This window comes from Elgaria multicarinata, chromosome 3 (genome assembly GCF_023053635.1).
Source record: "Elgaria multicarinata webbii isolate HBS135686 ecotype San Diego chromosome 3, rElgMul1.1.pri, whole genome shotgun sequence".
NCBI lineage: Eukaryota > Metazoa > Chordata > Lepidosauria > Squamata > Anguidae > Elgaria > Elgaria multicarinata.
The window spans coordinates 129,353,462-129,376,333 of NC_086173.1; the positions used below are offsets into that span (position 1 = coordinate 129,353,462).

General features: G+C 40.6%; 1 protein-coding gene across 5 annotated transcripts in view; it reads right to left on the minus strand.

The window, feature by feature from the left end:
- CHL1 (cell adhesion molecule L1 like) overlaps positions 1-22,872 on the minus strand; it is a 286,834-nt gene that overhangs the window by 9,969 nt on the left and 253,993 nt on the right. For all 5 annotated transcript variants that reach the window (XM_063121796.1, XM_063121798.1, XM_063121799.1 and 2 more), the window contains 8 exons: positions 21,683-21,784; positions 21,269-21,466; positions 17,686-17,756; positions 15,391-15,610; positions 10,974-11,089; positions 10,568-10,772; positions 8,541-8,663; positions 6,636-6,815 (listed from right to left, as the gene is read on the minus strand). In XM_063121796.1, coding sequence (XP_062977866.1) covers positions 6,636-6,815; positions 8,541-8,663; positions 10,568-10,772; positions 10,974-11,089; positions 15,391-15,610; positions 17,686-17,756; positions 21,269-21,466; positions 21,683-21,784 — 1,215 coding nt within the window. The remainder of the gene's footprint in view (positions 1-6,635; positions 6,816-8,540; positions 8,664-10,567; positions 10,773-10,973; positions 11,090-15,390; positions 15,611-17,685; positions 17,757-21,268; positions 21,467-21,682; positions 21,785-22,872) is intronic.

Genomic DNA, 22,872 nt, shown 5'->3' on the forward strand with positions numbered 1-22,872 from the left:
TCTACCTGTAGCAAAAGCCTGTTGCTTGTTTGCCTGACACTTGTTTTCCTTCATGTACATCAAATGACCATAACAAGAATATGATCATGTGAGGCTATATACATTTTTTTAAAAAAATGTTTTCTTCATCTTCCTTTTACAAATGGGGAAAAGGGCTGCAAAAATGATCTAGGGGCTGGAATGACTCCTCTATAAGGAAAGGCTTCAATGCTTGGGCTATTTAATTCAGATGAAAGGCAAATAAGGGGGAGATTTATAAAATTATATGGAGTAGAGAAAATGGAGCAGTGCAATAAATGTAAACTCCACTGAGTTCAGTGACTTGCTCCAAGCTAATGTGTACTGCAGCCAAAGAGAGGTTTAACTTTTTTCTTCCCTTAATGAGACATCTAATGAAGCTGAATAGTGGCAGAAAGTACTAGAAAAAGGAAAGTACTAGGAAAAGGGGGTTATTTTGCACTTCAGAAAAACCTGCACCAGAGATTAGAGACAGTGACCTCCTAATTATCACCCTAAAAACTTTCTTATTAGGCTCTCCAATACCCTTTGTGGCTTGTCAGGTTTTTTAAAACTTTTTGTTTCAGTTTTTGACAAGGAAACTTCATGCATTGCTAGCACAAAAGCCACTGTACCTAACTGTCTGAAATTTGGCAAGTTCAGTCAGCTCCATAGGGGCTGTCCTGTCCCCAAACCCCATGCATTTATGTGGAAACACACACACACACACACACACGCAAAGGGAGGGTCTTTGTTTTGACAGATTTTCTTGAAAAAAGGCAGATTTTACCTGTGGCTAGCACAAAAGCCACTGTACATAACTGTCTGAAATTGGGCAGGTTCAATAACTTCTAGAGGAGCTGCCAGGTCTCCATTTTCCGTGTATATATATAATAAAAACTAAAAATGTTATGGCCATTTCTATTTTCCAATGCAAGTCAATGGGAAAATGTAAATTTATTTATTTTATTCATTCCATTTTTATACCAACCAATAGCCAAAGCTCTCTGGGTGGTTCACCAAAATTAAAACCATAATAAAACAACCAACAGGTTAAAAGCTCAAATACAAAAATACAATATAAAAAGGGTTTGAATAATCTGAATAATTTGGATTTATGAATCTTGATTTGGATCTGGAGTCCAAAGCAGGTCAGATTGTGTCTGAATCACTCTGAAGCATATCAGCCCCAAATCCTAATCTCCAATTCAGCCTATGAAGTGGGTTGGGGGGTGTCCATGCACAGCCCTACTCCCCCACCCTCTTTCTCACCACAGAATAATAGAATACTAGAGTTGGAAGGGGCCTACAAGGCCATCAAGTCCAAACCCCTGCTCATTGCAGGAATCTACCTTAAAGCATACCTGACAGATGGCTGTCCAGCTGCCTCTTGAATGCCTCTAGTGTGGGAGAGGACACGACCTCCCTAGGTAATTGGTTCCATTGTCATAATACTCTAACAGTCAGGAAGTTTTTCCTGATGTCCAGTCGGAATCTGGCTTCTTGTAACTTTATTTATTTTTATTTATTTATTTATTACATTTCTATACCGCCCAATAGCCGGAGCTCTCTGAGCCCGTTATTCCGTGTCCTGCACTCTGGAAGGATCGAGAAGAGATCCTGGCCCTCCGGTATGTGACAACCTTTTAAGTATTTGAAGAGTACTATCATGTCTCCCCTCAATCTTCTCTTTTCCAGACTAAACATGCCCAGTTCTTTCATTGCTACCATTTCCTTGCTTGACACACAGAAAGACAGGGAACAAGTAGGCAGTGGCAGCTACTGCTCCTCCTTCTCATTACCACCATTGTCTAGGCCACAGTGAATGGCAGGTGAACAAGCTGGTTGTAATGGTGAGGAGGACAATCAAGTCCAGGGGACACTTGACAGTGGGTCCCTGCTGGGGTGGGAGCTTGTGACAGCTGCCCAACCATGCCTACCCTCAACACTGGCCCTGTGTGCAGGAATCTGCAAAGGGGAGGGAAAACACCATTGGATACGACTTTCTGCAAGCTTCATGTACATGTAGAGTACATGTAGGGCTTTCTCCGCTGTGGCACCCTGGTTGTGGAATGAGCTCCCCAGAGAGGTCCGCCTGGCGCCTACACTGTACTCCTTTCGGCGCCAGCTGAAGACCTTTTTATTCTCTCAGTATTTTAACACTTAATTTTAACTTAAATTTAAATTTTACTGTTTTAACTCTGTATTTTAATCTTATATCAATTTTGCTGCGTGGTTTTATCCTGGTTGTGCTTTTTATACTGTATTTTGTATTTGTGCTTTTAACCTCTTGGTTGTTTTATTATGGGTTTTTTTGTGAACCGCCCAGAGAGCTTCGGCTATTGGGCGGTATAAAAATGTAATAAATAAATAAATTTCTGCAACTGGCAGTTCTGCAACTAGTTCCTCAAGTGTGTGTGTGTGTGTGTGTGTGTGTGTTGGGGGGAGTATTCTAGACCTATTTTGAGGTTTCAATGAAATGATTGGCATGAAATGGGCATGAAAGCCTGGTCTCTTCCCCAACTTCTGCCCCAGTGCAATCATAAGAGAGAGAAAAGGTAGTAAATGTCATGACATAGATATTAAGGCTAATTTGAAGCTTAAAAGATATCCCTCTGACATCCAAATAATTTTGAGGATTTGGGGAGTGTGGTTTGGTTTGCTTAAGAATGCTGCACAGATTCAAACATTTGTTCTCTAGCAAATCTGTATCAATATTTGGTTAATGTCAAAGCCCACTGAGGATAATCTGGGTGACAATTCCCTGCCGATAAACCAGCCATTCATTATATCACCATATGCAATGTCTACAGAAGAAAAATCGTTCGTAAGTGAGTATGCAATTATGCAATTGTAGTTAGTATAAGAAAAGAATTGGAGAATTCTGAAAAATAAAAGCAGAGACACATTGGTAAGAAAACACTTTTATGGTTAGTATACCAGAAGGCCACTGAGCTATAGGTATTAGCTTTAGAAAACTGAAAGCAGTTAGGTTAATTTTTTTTAATATATAGAAAGTGAGAAGCAATAATAAAATAAATAGGCCACTAGCATTTCTCATTTTTCTGCTGTACCAAGGGACTCAAATGAACATTAAACACTGAACTGCAATTTCGTAACATTTCTCTTGGGTTTGGAGATTTATGAGAACTTATGATACTGTGGGGAAAGCAAGATAAACCCTCCCCAAAGATGAAATATTTTACTATTTTCCCCAAGGTAGAGATGTCTGTTATGATACACACTTATCACAAAGTATTGGCAAGCTTGTCTTTGAATAACGATTTAATGCAACAAGTGGAAAATGAAGGCAGACTTGTGTGATATTCATTACGGTCCTGCACAGAAAACAAATATTTGCCTCAGAACCAGTCTCATGGGGTTAGATATTGGGCTACCTCAGCCTGAAGCACTGGAATAAAATTGTGCTTTGGCTTGGTTTAGAGGAAGAGCCTCACCTTTCCATTGACTATAATGGGGGGAAAATCATAAATGCCTATAATTTGTTGTTGTTGTTGTTGTTGTTGTTGAAGGATTAGATTAAATTTGCAAGGATATTAATGGAGGGATGATGCTACATACATTTAACTGCTTTGTCTTCTTTTTTAAAAGAAAATAACAAACATCTTTTTGTGGTTTTGTGCGCAATTTGCATGAATATGACACACTACACAGATGTACCTCTAGGTAAATTCCCTGCAACATTCCAGACAGATAGGTGCAGGCGTTGAGGAGTTATGAATAAGAAAATACAGTATCTGAAGCCCCTACTGCTCCCCTGGTGCCCTCTCTGCATTGGACAGCCAGAGGAACTAGAGGAGGTGAAGAGGGCAGAGCTTGACCCATGCATAATTTTATACACCTCTATCACATCTCCCTTTAATCTAGCCTCCTCCCCTTTCCCTCTGTTACATCCCATATTTTTTGTCGCACCCTTAAAGGAAGTAATCCATCTTTATGAGAGCAAGGCACAGAAGGTGGTAGTTTAGGGTTGAGAGCAAAAAGCCACCCCCGCTGTAGGTCATGAATCAGGGTTCTTTTCAGCCCCACCCAGAAATGAGTTCTTCCTATAAATATAGGAAGAATTCAGGTAAATACTCACACAGCCCAAGCTAACTGGGCTGGGTTATTGCTGATATGGCACAGAACTGTATGGTAAACTGAGGAGTCATGAGCAGGAAAATGCAGCTATTGTCATGCTTTGAGCCAAGAGGCTCACCCACCAAGCATCTGAAACAGAGAGAGGAGAGAGCTCCACCATCTCATATCAAAGGGTTAATGCCTGCACTGGAGGATGGGAATTTATTAAATAGAATTATAAACCCATTCCCTTGCAGATCCCTTCACATTTAAGATTTAACAAAGTTGTTGTGTTTAAATAATCCAACTACTGGTCTCTCATCTCTTTGTTCCAGGGTCTGGGCGCAAACGCCTTAGCTTTTGGAATATGTGTTACACCTGCTACCTTCATTTTGTTGTTGTTGCTCATTATTAAAGGGTCATATTGTTCAGAATCCTGGCTAAATGGCCTGACTGCTTGATTCCCCTGCCACCACAAACCATAGATTAACCTATCAGGCCAGGCCACACCATGCCATGAGCAGATGCATTGCAGAATGGGTCTACAGAGCAAATAGCTCAGATGGCTCAACCAAGCAAGAATTCCCACATCTACACAATAAAGACTGTAATTACGTGGTAGCAATAAAATGTAGATTCTGGTTCATAGGTACAGACTATATCTTGTGCAAAAAGGTGGAATACAGTGTATTCAAAGAAATCACCCCCTCTATATTGTTATTTTATACTAATATGAAGCAGCCTTGGTGAGTGTCTCACAGTCTTGGTTTGTGGCCAGAATGGGCTGTGCCACATCCAAATCAGATAATCTATTAAGTGTAAGAAATGTTTGACTTTTTCCTGTCAACACTGCTATTGTAGACTATCCACACTGATGAACTTGGGCACCTTCTGCTTATCTCATTCCCTATGGCAAATTGGTTTGCCAATCTTACTTAATGTTGCCAATTAATATCTAGTTGGTTCTTCATTCACAGGACTGAAGTTGTGGACTGACCAAGCTTTCAACTAATTGAATTTTAGCTGAGCGAGACAGGTGTAATTGTACTAATGGGGTTTAGTTTTGCAGTTAAATAGATTAGCTGGTAAATCACTGAACTTAGTTGAAGAAGGAGTTGAATAATTTAAAAATGATTTTTGCTCTTGGCTACATCTATGGTCTGCCTGCGGCAAGTATGAAGGAATTAGACATAGGCCCTGTTCATACAACACATTAAACCATGATGGTTAAGCATTTTGAGCTAAACATTGGGCCTGTTTCGACAAAACACTAAGCCACTGTTAGGCCACTAACGCTTTTGCAGCAAGTAGTTGCTGAGGGTGTTTAAACTGTGATTATGTAGCCACCATGGTTAGGAATGGTTCACATGATGTTTAGCTCAAAATGCTTAAACACCATAGCTTAGTGTGTCATCTGAAAAGGGTCATTATTGCTCAGTATCTCCTGTGAACCATTCGTAACCATGGTGGCTACCTAACCACGATTTAAACATGCTCACTAGCCACTTGCTGTAAAAGGGTTAATGGCCAAACCATGACTTAGTGTGTTGTCTGAACAGGCTGATAGTTTTATACTTGATGACCACAATCCAAGGCAGACTTTGATGGGCTACTTTATCCCTTTGAAATCAATAGTCTTCCACATGCTCAACTATGTATTGAATCATCTTAACTTTGAACATGTTTACAAACTTTGCTAATACCAACTGATTGATTGAGTGCAGATTTAGATTGCAACCTTACAGCTGCTTACTCTGGAATAGCTTCGTATCATGCTATTCCACACTATATGTTTAAGATCACCTCCTTTTCAGCCTGAGAGACAGTGGCATGCAATATTCAAAACAATTCCTCACAGACCCCTTAAGCCTTCCTAAGTGTAAGGCTTCACAACCTAAGCAAATAGAAAGTAAATCCATATCTTCTGAGAATAATCATGGGAAGCAACTTTGCAAAACAAACCTTAAGCTTGGGGGTGGGGGAACTCACCCGCACCAGGATTGGGGGCCACTCACCCCATCACTGCTGCTGTCCATCTCCACTTGCTGAGCTTCTCACACCTTTCCCTTTGCATTAATGGGGCCTTTAAGGCTACCATTGGCATGGGGGCGGAATGCACAATTCACAGAGGCTCCTGAAAATTTGCAGTTCCCTGTTATGTCAATTGTGGCCACCATTGGTGCAGAAAGGGGGGGTGCACAATTTTGGACCTTGCAAGCATTTGGGGGGTGCACGTCCACACTCACAAGAGGAGTGCCCAATTGGGTTCAGTGGGAGGTGGACACAGGGGTCTGCCGGTCTCCCTGACCCAGGCAGGTGCTCATAACAACCTTTGCAGAGTTGCAAAATTCTCAATAGATGATCAGAACTGTGCAGCTGTTTGAAACCTTAAGTTTCAGCACTTTAGGTCTCATCACAGTTTCTTCTGACTGTGAGTAATGTCCAGGACATGGATAAGAAAGAGAAAAACGAAGAAGATTTCTTTTATACTGAACCTGCAAATTTCAATGTAAAAATTAAACTTACGGAAATTCCGCTCAGCCCTACTTTTAACTTACTGCCTTCGGTTATTGTTATTCCTTCCTCTGTTATTGGTTTCCCACAACCTTCTATTGTACAGGCCCTTGCATAGAACTTATACTTTGTGCTGATGCTCAGATTTGAAAGCCTGAAGCTGAATGATGAAGGGTTGGTAATATTGATTTCATGCAAGGGCCCAATGTCATCAGTTTCATTAACTGAAAAAGAATAAAGAAGCAATCAGACACCAACAGCTGAGAGATTCACTTGTTACAAACATGCCTCATGCAACACATCCCTGACCCATGAATGTACCCTTATGCGCACATTACAAAATATATTATTTTTATACCATGCAGATAAGTCTCCATGAAAGGGAGAAAGATGTCTGTTGATTATTATTATTATTATTATTATTATTATTATTATTATTATTATTATCTGAACATCAACAAAAGTGATGTGCAAAAGTAGTATTACTTACAAATATGTGCAATTTTTTATTGTGAATATCAACAAAACATAACAGAAAATACATTGTGAAAACAACAAGAACAAAAAAACCATAAAATATTTAAAAACAACACTTCACTATAGGTTAAAACATGGTACAGTTTTGGAAACTTGCCTACTGAACTTGGAACAAGTTTGGATATCAAAAACACCCATCCAAATTCACTTAGCTCCCTGACATTTTTTATTTTAATTTAAGTACTACAACCATCTGGGCACCATAAACCATATGAAAATGTGTCATGGCATGTCAATTTTGTGTATTGATAGGATAAATGACTATTGGTACGAAACAATATGCATGTCTTCAATCACTAGCACATACATTAGGACCACAACTAAAACAAGATTAACTTAATTGGTTACCAAACAAAGCTGATACAAATGGCTCCATTTGAATTGGGCAATTTTTTACAAGACCAGCACAAGTCTTGCTATTTGGATGTTTATGAAGAACAGACTTCTTTAAGAAAGAATTTACTACAAGGTGGGAAAATCCATTTTTAATGAAATGAAAAGGCTAGTGGCTATTAATGAAACCCACAAGCTCTACCCCATGGCTCCTCCCAATCTGAGTTAGATCATGCCCCCTCCATAGCTTTCTGTTCTTAAAGGAGTAGCCAATTTCGATGCCACATTGATGCAAGTCCAAATGAGGTGTTCAGTGCTCCATCTGTCTGGTTTTGTGGGATCAGTTTCAGCTTTTGAGGCATGATTATGCAAACAAGTGATGTGTTTAACTACTTGCCCTCTCAACCCTTGCCCTTCATGGCTAATTCTAACTAGGTTGTCTAACTGACAGCCTCAGTTCTGAAGGAGTAGCAATAGGTTCTAATAAGCTACTGAGGCTACCTCTACTTGCTGACATCTAAAGCACAACATTTGAATACCTAATGGAGCACACTCTCTCTTACATACCTGCTCGGATATTAAGAACTAGTGAAGATGCCCTCTTGATGGTGCCACATTTGCCTGGGATTCAATATGTGGCAATCCAAGAGAGGGCAATCTCAATGCAGGCACCCTGATTGTGGACCTCCCATGTCCTTCATATACAATTGGCACCAAGTTTCATAAAATTTTGATGGCAACTAAAAATCTATTTGTTCAGCAGGCTTTTGATTGGATCTATGCTGCTGAGTCTTGTAAACTGTTATTTGTCTGTTTCTGCTCTCCCCTATTTTACCATTTCATACATCAATACTTGTTTGATTTTACAGTGTTTTATTTGCTTCATACCCTGATTTTGGGTTATTGTATAATGAAAAGCAGATAATAATTTTGTAAACAAGCAAATAAATAAGGAAGCTGAGACAAAACAAAAGGGGGTCAGGGGGCCCTTCCCCGTAATTTGAGTATGGCATTACAATGATATGCTTCTGAAGAGGTTTCTTTAATATTGGATCCAAGTAGATCGTTCCTTCACTTACTTCTCTGGTACTGTAAAATGTATCCAGTGACAATCCCATTTGGTTTCTTAGGTGGTCCCCATGACAGTGTTACTGAATCTTTATCGAAGTTTAGAATCTTTAGAAAGTGTGGTTTTTCCGGGACTGTAAAACATGCATACACAAATGTATTATGCTTCCTTAATATTAGCTCATTACATTTAACCTTGGGTAAGCGTGCAATATTATTCAATTTGGCTGTGCCAGCCACATCACAAAGCACCCCCCCCTGAACACATTAGGCAAAGTTTGAGAGCCATGTGCTGAATGGACATTAACATTCAGAATACGATAGGCATGAAGAGGCATCAGAAATGGAGGCAGCACTAGAAGCAGGATGCCAATGAACTTCCCAACATCCCTTCCCACATGTATATGAACCTGAAAGGCCCAAGTGCAAACAATTCCACTGGCTGCCTTGAATGGGGATGAGAAACGGCAAGACCCCCTCCACCAGCCCAGCTGGGACCATCTGCAATTTAGCTTCTCCCCACCCAGAACTATCAGGAGTTATTCCATCTTATAGCCTCAGATGGAAAGACAGGACAGGTCCCTTACATCTGCCCAGCTGAGATCAGCTACCATTTGGCCTCTGCTTTCATGGCGTTTTCTCATGCAGGTGTAATGATGTGTGTGTAATTGGGTCATATTAATTGAAGAGAATTAATTGAGTATTACACTGACTAATATAATCAGTGATTAGTATAAAAGGATGCACCTAATATTGCAGTGTGACTAGTATGTTAGTCTGTATTGTGACCTTCTCAGTAAAAGCTATCTTTTGTATCCTGCCTCTGGAGTGTTCTGTTTATGCTCAGGAACACCAAACGTTACAGCAAGGGCCTAAATGTGCTTATTTTCCTCTTCCTACTTCCCACTTTCTCCTTTTGTGTAGTATATTAAATGTTCATTAACAGAAAGGTGGTATATAAAATTGGAGTTAGAAATAGCATGAACTACTGTCCCATAGGGATGTGGGAGGAATCTGTCTGGGGGTGAAGTTTGCCAATTTTTAGCAGTTTGCACCCACCCCTGGACTCTGGCTCGCTAACCCACAAACTGGTCTGACCCGACCTGTAGGAGGAATTCTGGGGTTTCCTTCTCCACACCAAAATCACAATTTATGCAAATTGCGACTATAATTTGTGTAGTCTGCACAACTGTGGCAGTAAATTGCTTAATTTGCACAAATCAAACTACGGTCAAAATGTGTGCAAATTATACAAATTGCAGCCACAATTTGCATAAGTGTACATTTTCATGGTGGGGACTCTGAGAAATTTCATTCTACAAATTTTGTTGCACCAAAATACAAAGAAGGAAAAAACGCCAGCCCAAAATGTGCATTCCCTCCCCCCATGATTAATGTGTGAAAATGCAGATGGGGGGGATTTGCACATTCTGCATTTTTTCGCACTAGTTCACAGATGTGTAGGGAGATGTCAGATGTTTGAATTTATATGCACTACAGAAAGTCTGAGAGACACATGCTTCCTGTTCTCACATGTCTTTGTAATGTCTAAATTAGGGCTACACATGTGTAGAGATCCTGGATTTTTTTTATATTAGGGAGAAGAGTGAAAATAGTGCATCTGACTAATGCTTCTTGCTCTTTCCCCAGGCTCACTTCCTGCAATTCAGAATGTCTGAAGCCACTCACATGGCTCATCTAATCCAACCTCTGACTGAAGCAGAGAAGGAAAACAGCATAAACTATATTCATATCTAGCACAGTGACAATGGCTGTGTGAGACCCAATGACTGCACAACTGCTGTGATTGTTTTAGTAAAGCTGGTAATCATTCATCTGCATCCGTGAGTCCAACCGGTCCAAAGAACAAACATTTGGGAACAGAAACATATGAAATCAATCTAAAGCTCATAATTTGATCGCTCCAACTGTGAGAATGCCCATACAGGGGGGAAATAACTAACAGATCACACACATAAATGTAGTTATGAATGTTGGCTACTGTTTCCCTTCACCTCCCTCATTTTTCTTTCTTTACCTCCCTCTGGGGTTTGGAATTCATATGTGAGGCTTTCCGGTCCAGCTCCTTTGGAATTAAAAGCCAAAACTGTTAAGCGATATTCACTAAAGGGCTCCAGACCAGGAATCATTCCATCGTTTCGGTCTGCCTTAAATGACAAGGAGTGTTTCTCAGGGTGATGACTTTTTCCATCCAGGCGACTTCGTACTTTCCACCAGGTGACCTGCAAGTAGGGATGTATGAGAAATTTGTTTCAGATTTGGTTTGACCAGAATTTCCCAATTCATACTTTCCAAAACTGAATGCGGACACGAATGCAACCTGTAGCTGAAGTCCTCTGAACTTGTGATGTGATTCATGGAGCGCATGAATGCAGAGTAAGGGAGGCAGGGAGGGAGGGAAGGAAAGAAAGAACAATAATCACCTTATAGCCTTTGAGATGCCCACGAACTCTGTCCTTTGGAATTGTAGACCAGATGGCTTTAGCCAGAGTACTGTTGATGACATGCACTATTACATTAGAAGGAGCTGCTTCTGGAACTGGAAATATAGGAAGATGTTGCTTGGATTAGACATTCAGCATAGCAGGTTTTGTTTGCTTACATGAATATAGAGTTGAAAACAATGGTCAGCAATGAGTTACCTTGGAGGACCACTTTTAGAAGAGTGGGAGGATTAAAGGATCAGAGCCTCAAAAACTATTCCTTAAAATGGACTGTGAACAAGTTAAGCTACCACAGCTACGCCACATCTCCTATGGGACACCTCCAGTGGAGGAGTCCCTTCTGGCTCCAGGGTTGGCCTTGTGGCCTCCAGATCTTGGTCTGAGATGAAAATTATAATTCTGATTTACTCAAACCCAGTTACATTTAGACTCCATCCTTCTATGAGCAAGCTGTCCATAATATTTAGATGTTAGTATCCAAACTAAACCTCCATCTATCTGTGCCTTGTGAAGTCGAAGCTACAGCCCTATGCCCATTTACCTAGGGGCAGGCCCAATTGGATTTGGTGGGATGTTCTACTGAATAGGCCTGCACAGAATCGGGCTATATGAAGTGTGAAGTGCAACAAAATGTTGCAGCATAGAGTGCTTCCACTCAGGGTTCCAGCCAGCCATGGCTACTTTTACAGTATTCCATTCCCTACCTCCCTGGTTTCCCATTCTTCTCTATGACAAGCCAGCTTTCACTGGGCTGTTTGTGGCTCCCCCACACCAGTTTTGTTTCCTCTAAAGATTGTTTCTTCTTCTGCATGCCTTGAGGTTACCCCAAGCCTGCTGATCCTGGTGTTAATGGTGCTGATTTGGCTATGTAAGGATCATCACTCAGAGAATGGGCTCACTATTAGTATTGCATATTTCTCTAGGACTGAGCCAATGAATGCCAGGTACTGGCCTGTGCACTACAAGGGGCAGAGGCTCCGCATCATAAGGACTGCGTATGAATGCATATCAGGAGCACTGCCTGCAAATGCATCAGAGCCCCTTCCGTGCCCCTGTAACAAACCATCTCAAAAAAGGGAGCGGTGTGTTTTGAAAGAGGAGAAAATGTCCACGAAATATATTCCACCATATTTGGCTCATCGTATATTGCTCTAAAAGTGAGAATGAACTTCACATGTCTCCTACAGTATCACTCCTACTCATATTTAATATTTATTTAATGTCAACAGAGTGTTATCATCAAGAGGGCTAGGATTTTTTTGTTTAGCGAAGGACTCTAAGAGTCCACAGGCTGCAAAGAATTGTCTCAGAACCTCTACCTTGGGCCCACTCCTATCTTGGAAGCATTTTAGCATGCCTAATTAAACAATACTGCGATCTGCCTGAACTACTAATTCTCATCTGAATGTACAATTTGAAACAATTTTGTAAACTATTCGCCGCCTTAGTCTTAATCTCCTGCTGCTAAACGCTAATCTACTGTGCATATTCCATTCACATCAAGGTCTTTTGGGTCTCCCAGTCTAAATGCCTACAGTGGGGTTTCCTCTTTCTGTAGTCTTAATCCTTAAATCCATATAAAACTGTGCTGGGGTGGAGGTTTTCCTTTTTTTTCTTTTAAAGCTGCTGTGCTTGCAGAAGAATGTGATATCCAGCACTGCAGCAGCAGGTTTATAATCTTCTCTGTGCATGTGTGTGTGTGTGTAATATATTCAATATATATTTATATCTCTCTATATCTCTATCTCCCCTCTCTAAACAAGATAAAACTAAAACTGAAAATTGCAATGTAACAGCAGAGAGGATTCTGGAATGGCTGCTGTCCAATTTTCACAACAGGGAAGAAGAGGCTTTCGGTCTTCTGTATTTTACACAAGAAACAATTGCTTTGTGTTATGTCTCTACACTTGGAGTTATTTTATTAGGGTTATGACTTCCTGTGCAGTCATATTAAAAACCACCGGAGTACTTTATGATGGTGGCGGTGAGGGCAGGAAGGAAGATCTAGCTAACATCAACTAATGTAATAATGCAACATATAACTCTGGGATACTGAGATGGAAAAGGGATATTTTGTGTATTGCAAGTTCCAATAGAATGATATTGATTAAGAAGAAATAGATTTCACTTAGATGTTTTAAAACTTAAACTAATCTTCTTCTTTCTCATAGCAGGTCCTCTAGTCACCTCTGGGCGATACGAATATTAGTGTGCACATGTAATTTGCAGCAAAGATGACATTTAAATGTAATATGTAGGTTTGCTTGTGCCATTGTAAAGTATTTGTTTGTTATGTTGATCAGTAACCAACATCATCATTGTTACCACTGAGGGAGGGGCACAACCTAGGAGGTGGGCTAGGGGAAGGAGATGGGATAAAGACGTGGTTGGAGATAGAACTAGGGGATGAGTAGGAGATATATAATTCCTCAGCCTGAGTAGGAAATATAATTCCCAGTTTTTTGATACCCCAGTAGGGAAATTTCAGCCCAGCCTTAGAATCTTCACAAGAAAGCATGTTTGTTGGCTGATCACTAGGAAAAGTTCCAATCTGGTGGCTTTTACATGTCAGAAATCGTGCTGGGCCTAATCCTTCACATTATTTTTGCGAAATTTCTCTCTTCCTGTGAAAGAGGTATTGTTTTTTCTGCCTCTTTCACAGGGAGGGGGGAATTCAGTGAATTTTCTCCTTGGGGAGGGGGACAGGGTTTCCACATATCATTTTAAGTAAAGGTGATCGCTGAGAGGCCTTCTTCCTATTTTTTGGTTTTTCAAACACACACACACCTCCCTTGGCATTTGGAGGAGCCCAACAGTTCTTAGTGAATCCCTATTGGAGATCCCTATTGGATCTCTCTTTCCAATAAACATTTGGGAATGTCCTGGGCTCCTGAAAATGCTGGAGGGGTTTAAAAATAAATAAAAAGAAGACACCTCAACAACAGGCTACATTTACTTCTTTACCTGTGGCCTGATTGGAATCTACCAGGAGAAGAGCCTTTAGTGTAGTGGCCCCTTCTCTGTGGAACTCTCTGCCCCTGGAGGTCAGGAAGACGCTAACACTAGGCTGCTTCCGGCGCCTCCTGAAAACAATTCTGTTTCGAGAAACCTTCCTCAACTGATTAGCCACTGTTTTTTCTGGTTTCTTTGTTTTTAAATTGAACAATTTTAATTTGCTTTTTTTAATCTTCTTTCTTTTACTGTTTATACCTATGTTCACCGCTCTGGAATCTGTGTTAGATATTTGAGTGGTATATAAATATTGTAAATAAATTAATAATAATAATAATAATAATAATAATAATAACGATATGTGGAAACCTTGTCCCCCTCTCTAAGGAGAAAATTCTCCAAAATTCTCTCCTCTCCTCTTTCACCCAAGTTTTCATTCCTCCCCCACGAAAGCTAAAAATTGAATATTCAAAATTATGGGGAAACCACTACTCAGAAATGATTACGCAAATCCATCCTTTCCCCCAAATTCCACTAAGTCAGAATGAATTACATGACAATGTTTTGAAGTTCTACTATCAAAGTGAAATGTTACATTACATATTATCACAAAATAGGGCATTCATTCCAAGCACAGATAAGGCAAACAATTGACCATATTTTTCTACATTAATTGTGCTTTACATGGCTATGCCACACCTCCTCCCCGGGATATTTTGGGATGTGTTGGCATATGTTTTGCACCTCCACATAATTCAGGCCACTGGAATTTTACTCATTTAACTCCCAACTGGCCAGTGGAGGCAGCTATTTCCTCCTCACCACCACCAAATGTTCTGGCAATGATGCTTCATCATGACATAGCGTCATTCCCATTGGGCCAATCTGCAGCAAATGGAAACGCCACTGGGTGCTTTGACTGCAGTTCTGCTGCCACTTCAGGCAAAGCTTTTTTTCTGTGATAAGGAAGCAACAACAACAAAAAGCTCACATACCCTTGCTGCCCCCTCTTTTTAAATCATGGTGACTTGCACACAAACACACACTTGCATATACTGAAAATGGGTGGATTTCGAAGAACCTACAAAGGTCATCGAAAATACCTCCTATGTTTGCAGAGTACAAATGTCCCTGTGAAAGTGTGGTGCATGGGGGAGCATTTACCCCTACTCTAGTTTCCACAGGCTTGTTCACTCTTCAGTACTGAGCTTGAAAATCATCCAAATACTGTATTTCTTCGATTCTAAGACGCACTTTTCCCCCCATATAAACATCTCTAAAAACAGGGTGCGTCTTAGAATCGCAGGTCATTTATTATTTCTTGGAATCAAAGCTTTTTTTCTGTTGGTGGTACTGAAATTAGTGTGCGTCTTACAATTGATGGCATCTTAGAATCGAAGAAATACGGTAGCATTTTTCGTACAAAGATTTCCCCATTACTTACTGTCTTCACTTGAATACCCAGTTATTATATTGGGTTCAGGACCAGACCCAAGGTTATTCACTGCCTGGACTTTGATATCATAAGGTACAAAGGTGGGGGTGTTCTTCAATATCAAGAAATGTTTTTGCACGGTTTCTTCTTCCCATTCATCAACATCCTGCTGTCTCCAGTTTACTTTGTATTCCAGGCCTGGTCCATTTTGCTCCATGGGCTTTAATGGCTGCAAATGAAGTCAAAATGAATCAGGCTTTGTTGTTGCAATGAAAAAGAAAACAAACAAACAAACTGCAGCTTAAGGGACAAGCCGTTTTACAGAACAGTCAGCAATAATTCTCCAAGGCAGGAAAAATTAACCCACATCGCAAAGACAATTTTAAGCTAGCTGAAGGAAAGAATATTACGTCTTTTCAAAAGCAGGTAAGAGATGAAACAGATGGATTGAAAGCATGTAGATTATTAAAACATATACTTTTATGTTGGAGACATTTCTCCTCAATTTGCAGGAAGTTTGATTTTGTTCTACTGTGAAAGCCAGCTCACATGAACATGTGTTATCTTTATTGTGGTTACAGTATGGCAGATCCTTTTTAATGTTTCATAGCAGATTTGCCCATCAAAACATAAGATTACCCTGTGGAGTATTAAACATTCAACAACAAAATCCTAAACTATGTCTGGATAACTTAATGGATAATGGGTAATACTACTTTTATGACTCATTCGAGGCATTCTTCTATCTAGGATTCATTTATGCAATAGTAATATGAATCAACTTTCTGTTATCTTTCTTCCCCTCCCTCCGTCTCCCTTCTGTCAAAATTTATATTGTAAGTTCCTTGAGGGCAAGGACCTATTTTTGGGGAGGGGGATTTTATGTAATTTTGGAAATTGCTCCATCCAGAGATCTGAACCCTTCCCTCCCCACCTGGAGACTTTAAAAGCAAGGCTGGAGCTGAAGTTTGGGAGGTGCTGCTTCAGGGGGAGAAACACTATTCCACCAAGGGTGAGCTGTTCCACTTGCTCCCCTCCCACCAACCTGGAGACTTTAAAAGCATAAAAACATTCCAACCAAGTTATTTTTTCCCTTATCTGCTCTGTTTTGCAGTGTTGTATTTTGTATACTTTTGAATATTATTGTGATATTGTTGATTAGTATATTGTTAAATATTGTTGTAGTTTTAATTTTTGTAAACCGCCGAGAGAGCTTCGGCTATTGGGCGGTATAAAAATGTAATAAATGAAATGAAATGAAATCGCCTTGTATAAATAATAATTGGTATCATAACTTATTGCAGGGAAATAGTTCATGCACACACACAGATCATGAATCCAGAACAGTTAGTTTAATTAATAGGATATTAATAGGGAAGACAACATGGGTATTAATGAAGATGACTTGATATCATCATTTCTACAGATGCTGGTTAGGAAATGTCACTTCAGGAGTCATTTTAATGAAGCAAATCAATGTGAATACTACGACTGAAGCTACCAATGTCATTTCACAGAAAACCAAAAGCCAGAGGACAATATTATGGACCCTCTTTCTCATTTTCCATCAGGGAGATGTTGCATTTAATGACACAATTTCCTGTTATTGAGGGCAGTGGGAAAGGGCAGGATATCTGAAGCTTTCTTCTTTCAGTCAAAGTATTGTGAATTGTAGGCCTCCTTAGTTAGCTTCACATCATTTGCAAATAAAAAAGATGTAAAGCAGTATTTTAGCAGGAATAAAATGGATAAGCAAAATTTTAGGCTATTCTCTACATCGCCCTACTATTGTTGTTACAAATAAGTTTAAAAAACACACAAATTCAGGATCAAGCTACATGTTACTTTAAAGACATGACAAGCTGAAATGTCACTTTCTGTACTCACTTTCTTACTCTAAAGTGAGTACAGGGATCCTGATCTACATTGAATCCTAAGTGTGGGGGTAGAGGGTTTAAACCTTTGTCCCCTGCTGTCATCTCAGTCTGGATCACCTCCCCTCCACCTCAATTTTTATTAGACAATGAAAATGACAGGAGCAGTGGGATGATGCAGACTGGCACCATGGATCAGTGAGGGGCAAAGGGTTAAAGCTCCCTACTCTTCACACTAGTGTCCTGATACAGATTTGGGGGTGGGGGAAGTGCACTTACCAAAGGCAGAAAGAAAGAAATGCAGTTTGGGTCTCAGTGCCTGCTTGCTCAGAAGTAAGTCCCACTGCATTCAACAGGACTTTTTTCAAAACTTGTGAGCACATAGAATCATAACAATTGTGTACATTAACTTCATTTAAAAAGGCATTACCTCCCATGTCATGTTCATCTCGTGTGGTTTAGAAGTTTCAACTCTGATATTTTCCGGGTTCTTGTCTGGAGCTATCCATCAATAGAATACAATGCAAGAGTATTTTAATTTGCCAGTCTTTAATTCACCCTCCCCCAATATGCTTGCGCTTGCTTCCTAGAGTAAATTATGGATTAACTATGCTCCTAATTATCTGGATATCCTTGTAGTCATATTATATAGCACTGAAAAAGCAGTAAACAAACTCAAGAAAACCTCAGATGAAATCCATGTTTACAATGCAATAAAGTTATCACGTTCCAACAACAAACTACACTTTTTTGTGGCAGTTTATGGCCTGTGCTGTTAAACACGAACAGCTCCTTGTGATACTAATTTCAAACAGTGGAGATATTGTGAGTTGAAAGGACTGCCTTATGACAGACATCAGTACATAAATCCAGCTTAGGACACCCTTGGACAATATGATCAATTGAGATATAAAACACGCAACGGAAAAAAACAAGCGAAGGATATGGTTTCAGTCATTTTGGGGAAAACGCTTGGATAAAAACTAAATGGTAGTTTCACAAAGCACCAGATGTTAATGGATTTATTCTAAAGAAATAGCCCTATGGGACTGGGAAAACAGAAGGTGTATGATTAGTCTGAGGCATAGAACTGGAAAGCAAGGGAAGGCACAGAGGCAACGTTATAAAAAAAATGTTAGACGAATATAAATGAATAAGCCTTGCAGAACAGCTGTTCTGTAAAAGTATTTTTCAGGAGCCAGTTATTTCATGTTATAGCAAGAGAAATTGGTTGTGAACAGAAATTTGTCCAAAGTCCTGTATTTCTGAGACTCACTATAAATCTTGCTAAATGCTCTACCCAGAAATGGCATCTACATACAGTTAAAATGGGTAGATTGAGTTTTAAGAGTACCACATTAAGACATGTAGGAACTGTGCCTGATTTAGGAATGTTATCTTATATTGACCCAGGGTGATGCACCAGTGCTGTAGATCTACAAGAGGGATGAACAAGGGGATGCAACTTCAAACTGGTGAGGGCCACACTACAACATTCATTTCATCGAGACCACCTGTATATATTCTCATCATAAGGACATACGAACATATGGGCTCAAGTTAAAGGAAGCCAGATTCCAGCTGGACATCAGGAAAAACTTCCTGACTGTTAGAGCAGTACAACAATGGAATCAGTTACCTAGGGAGGTTGTGGGCTCTCCCAAACCTGAGGCATTCAAGAGGCAGCTGGACAACCATCTGTCAGGGATGCTTTAGGGAGGATTTCTGCATTGAGCAGGGGGGTGGACTCGATGGCCTTGTAGGCCCCTTCCAACTCTGCTATTCTATGATTCTATGATTCTATGAACCTAAGAAGTGCCCTGATGCTGGATCAGACCAAGGGTCCATCTAGCCCAGCACTCTGTTCACATGGTGGCCAACCAGCCATCAGCCAGGGACCAACAAGCAAGACATGGTGCAACAGCACCCTCCCACCCATGTCACCCAGCAACTTGTGCACACAGGGGTACTGCCTCAAATACTGAAGATAGCCCATAAGCATCAGGGCTAGTAGCCACTGATAGCCTTCGCCGCCAGGAATTTATCCAACCCTCTTTTAAAGCCATCCAATTTGGTGGCCAAAACTACATCCTGTGGTAGTGAGTTCCGTAATTTAACTATGCGCTGTGTGAAGAAGTACTTTCTTTTATTTGTCCTCGATCTCCCACCAATCAGCTTCATGAGATGTCCCCTGGTTCTAGTATTTTGAGAGAGGGAGAAAAATGTCTCCCTATACACATTCTCCATACCATGCATAATTTTGTACATCTCATGCATATAAAATCCCAGTAACATCAAGTAGTGGGTAGCAAAGAAAGAAAATGCTCACAAAAGACTAAACCGACCATTATTCGCAACACTTTTCTCTTGGCCTTTGGGCATTCCATTTTTGTTTTAATCTCATGAGAACTTAAGAATAATTTTTTAAAAATGGTCCATCTGGCCTGGCATCCTGTTTCTCCAAGTGGCAAAATGGATGCCAATGAGAAGCCAACAAGAAGTGAATAAAGGCAATGTCTGCACCCGCTGCTTCCTCTGCCACCATCTGATATTCAGTGGCATACTGACCATGGAGATATGCCACTGAATATCAGATGACATTGATAGACCTACACTCTCAACTGGACAAATCCCCTTTAATGCCAATCACTTACACACATCATGATGATCATGAACATGATCATGATCATGATGATCATCATTTCATTTTCCTTGTCCCAAACATAAGCATGTACAGCACATTTCATTAGGGTGTGCACCTAAGGAATTGTATGTATTCATTGAATACTCACTCATGAAGGACATTATTTTTATGCCTTTCTTTATTAAACACTGTAGACACTGATGCCCTACTCCATGTTCGGCTTGTTTGACCGCAGGAGGGCTGTTGCAGAGGGAGTGGGGAATGAGGAGATGCTTTGTGGCTCTCAGCAGAGAGGCTCCCAGCAAAGCGATTCCTTTTCACTCCTGTTGCCGGGAGCAATAGTGCACTGTTAGGGGCGGGGGCAGCAGAGCAGCCAGAGGGCTGTCTTTGCCCTTTGGATGACATTTTGGTATGGTGTGCGCCTGGTAATTTACACATATCTCTGTTAGCACAAGATTGGTAAGCACAGCCAATCCAGTAAAGGCCTAGTGGCCAAGGGGGCGTAACTCTCAGCAGAGAAGCTCCCACCAGAGTGATTCCTTTTTGCTCCTGGTGCTGGGAGCAATGGTGCTCTCTCAGAGGCAGCAATTCTCAGCCATTCCCACTGAGTATGGATCCCCCTCTGGATCCCTATTCAACGGTCTCCTCAATTTGGTGCTTATTGCTTGAGACATTAGGGTGTGCCTGAGCACACCCGGCATATCCCTTGCGCATGCCTATGGTCCGAAATCTACTACTAATCAATTTCTTTGGGTGCCCTAAGGTAATAGTATTATGAGAGAGGAAGAGAAAACTCACTCTGTCCACACCATGCATGATTTTATACACCTTAGTCACATGGGTGGGGAACCCATAGTTCTCCAGATGTTGTGGGACTCCAACAACCATCAGCCCTGTCAGTATAGCCAATGATGGACATTGCAGTCCAACAATATCTGGAGATTCCCCATACCTGCTCCATCACGTCCCTCCGTAGTCATCTATTCCACCCGCCCAAAGACTAAAAAGCCTCCAAATGCTTTAGCTTTCCCTTATAGGGAATAACTCCAACTCCATAATAATTTTGATTGCCCTTTTAAGCAAGTTTTCCAGCTCTATTTATCCTTTTTAGATCTGGCAAGCAAACTGTATGGGATATTCCAAATGTAGCCACAACTTGCCATTATTTTGTGTATGGATCATGGCCTTGAACAATGTTATGTCACTAAGTAGGATGTTGGTTCTTTAAGAATACACTAGACAAGCCAGAATTTTCAAAAATCGTAACAAATACTCTGGCTATATATTAGGCACGTGTAACATTGGCATACCTTATTCCTCATATACAATATAATAAAAATACAAGAACGAGGCAATAAATAATATATACCTGCTGGAGGCGTTTCATATCGTTCTGATAGCTCGCTAGGCTGGCTTCTCCCCACGGCATTAACAGATATAACACGGAATTGGTAATTTACATAAGGGGCAAGTGGTAAAACAACTGTAGTATCATTCCCTGGGAGCCTGATTAATTCCTGCCACTTTCTGGGCTCCCATCGGTTCTCTTCAAATTCCACAATTGATTCTAGACAGGACAAGGAAAGGAGACACAACAAGCAATGCATGTCAATTAAGGAAACAAACAGCCCTGGAAACAAACAGATGAGAAGGAAAATGATTAGCAACAAGAACCCTTCAACAAGAAAACCAATTAAGCACAGCTTTAGGTCCCCCCCCCCCATTTTGATCACTTGCTGTCACTTGACAAAAGTGAGGCAATGGCACGAGAAATCCATCTTACCATTAATTGGGCTATTATTACTGCTCCCAGCAGTCCACGACAACCTCACACTTCTGTTCTGCTTTTCTGAGAGGTGGAGGTCTTGTGGTGGGTCAGGGATGTCTAAAAGAATATAGAAAGAAATGGAAGGAAAATGCCATTTTGCTGTGGGGTTTTGCTCTCACCAAGAGATGTGGGGACATTTCACCAATAATGCATACAAACCAACAATGCATACCGATCATATAAACCATCAGCATGGGGCACGGGGGCACGAATAGACCAGCATGTCCTTCCCCTGCCTCTAACAGTGACCTGCATTAAAGCATTTCATAAGATAGTATCAGAAAAGTCATAAGATGGCTTCTGACATGAGGACAGCACACATGACCCTGTTCATGCATTCTTGAATACTAGGAGCAGGCTTACGCTCAGAGTCCAGGCCCCAAATGCCTACATGGCAGTTGGTCATGTCCTTTGTCCATCCACTATCAATACCTGGTAAGAAAACTAGCCATGTCAGCAGAGCCCTGTGAGACTTTAAAGACTGACACATTTATTGTAACATAAGCTTTTAAGGACAAAATTACATTGCCAGATAGATGAACCATTCTAGAAAGTATGATCGGATTAAAAAAACCTACCACAGTTGGAAAATACCAAAATGATCAGTTCTGCGGATGGCGAACCACTACGTTAGAGAAAGATAAGAGTGCAATGAAAGAATGGGTGTGTGTTTAAATACTCGCATTATGAAGAGGCATTCTCGTGTGCCAGAATCCCTGGGTCAGTTTGGAGGAGAAGAATAGAAGGTCCTCTCCTTGTTGCCTAAAACAATTGGACTAAGATTATTACTATTTGTTATACTTGTGTGCTTATTTAATTCAAGGAGCAAAAAGAACGTTTAAGGCTGCAACTCTAGAATCACTTACATGGGAGTAAGCCTCAAGCCTATGCGGCAGGGTCTTGCTATATACTGTTTTACTCTGTACAGCACCATGTACATTGATGGTGCTATATAAATAAATAATAATAATAATAATAATAATAATAATAATAATTGAACTCAGTGGGGCTTACTACTGAGTAGACCCATGTAGGATTGCACTGTAAACTTCACAAGAACTCTATGAGGTATAGACTGTTTCAGCTTGGATCTTTGGAAGGAGATGTGTTGCTTACAGCAGTCCTGATGAAAGGAGAGGGGGAAA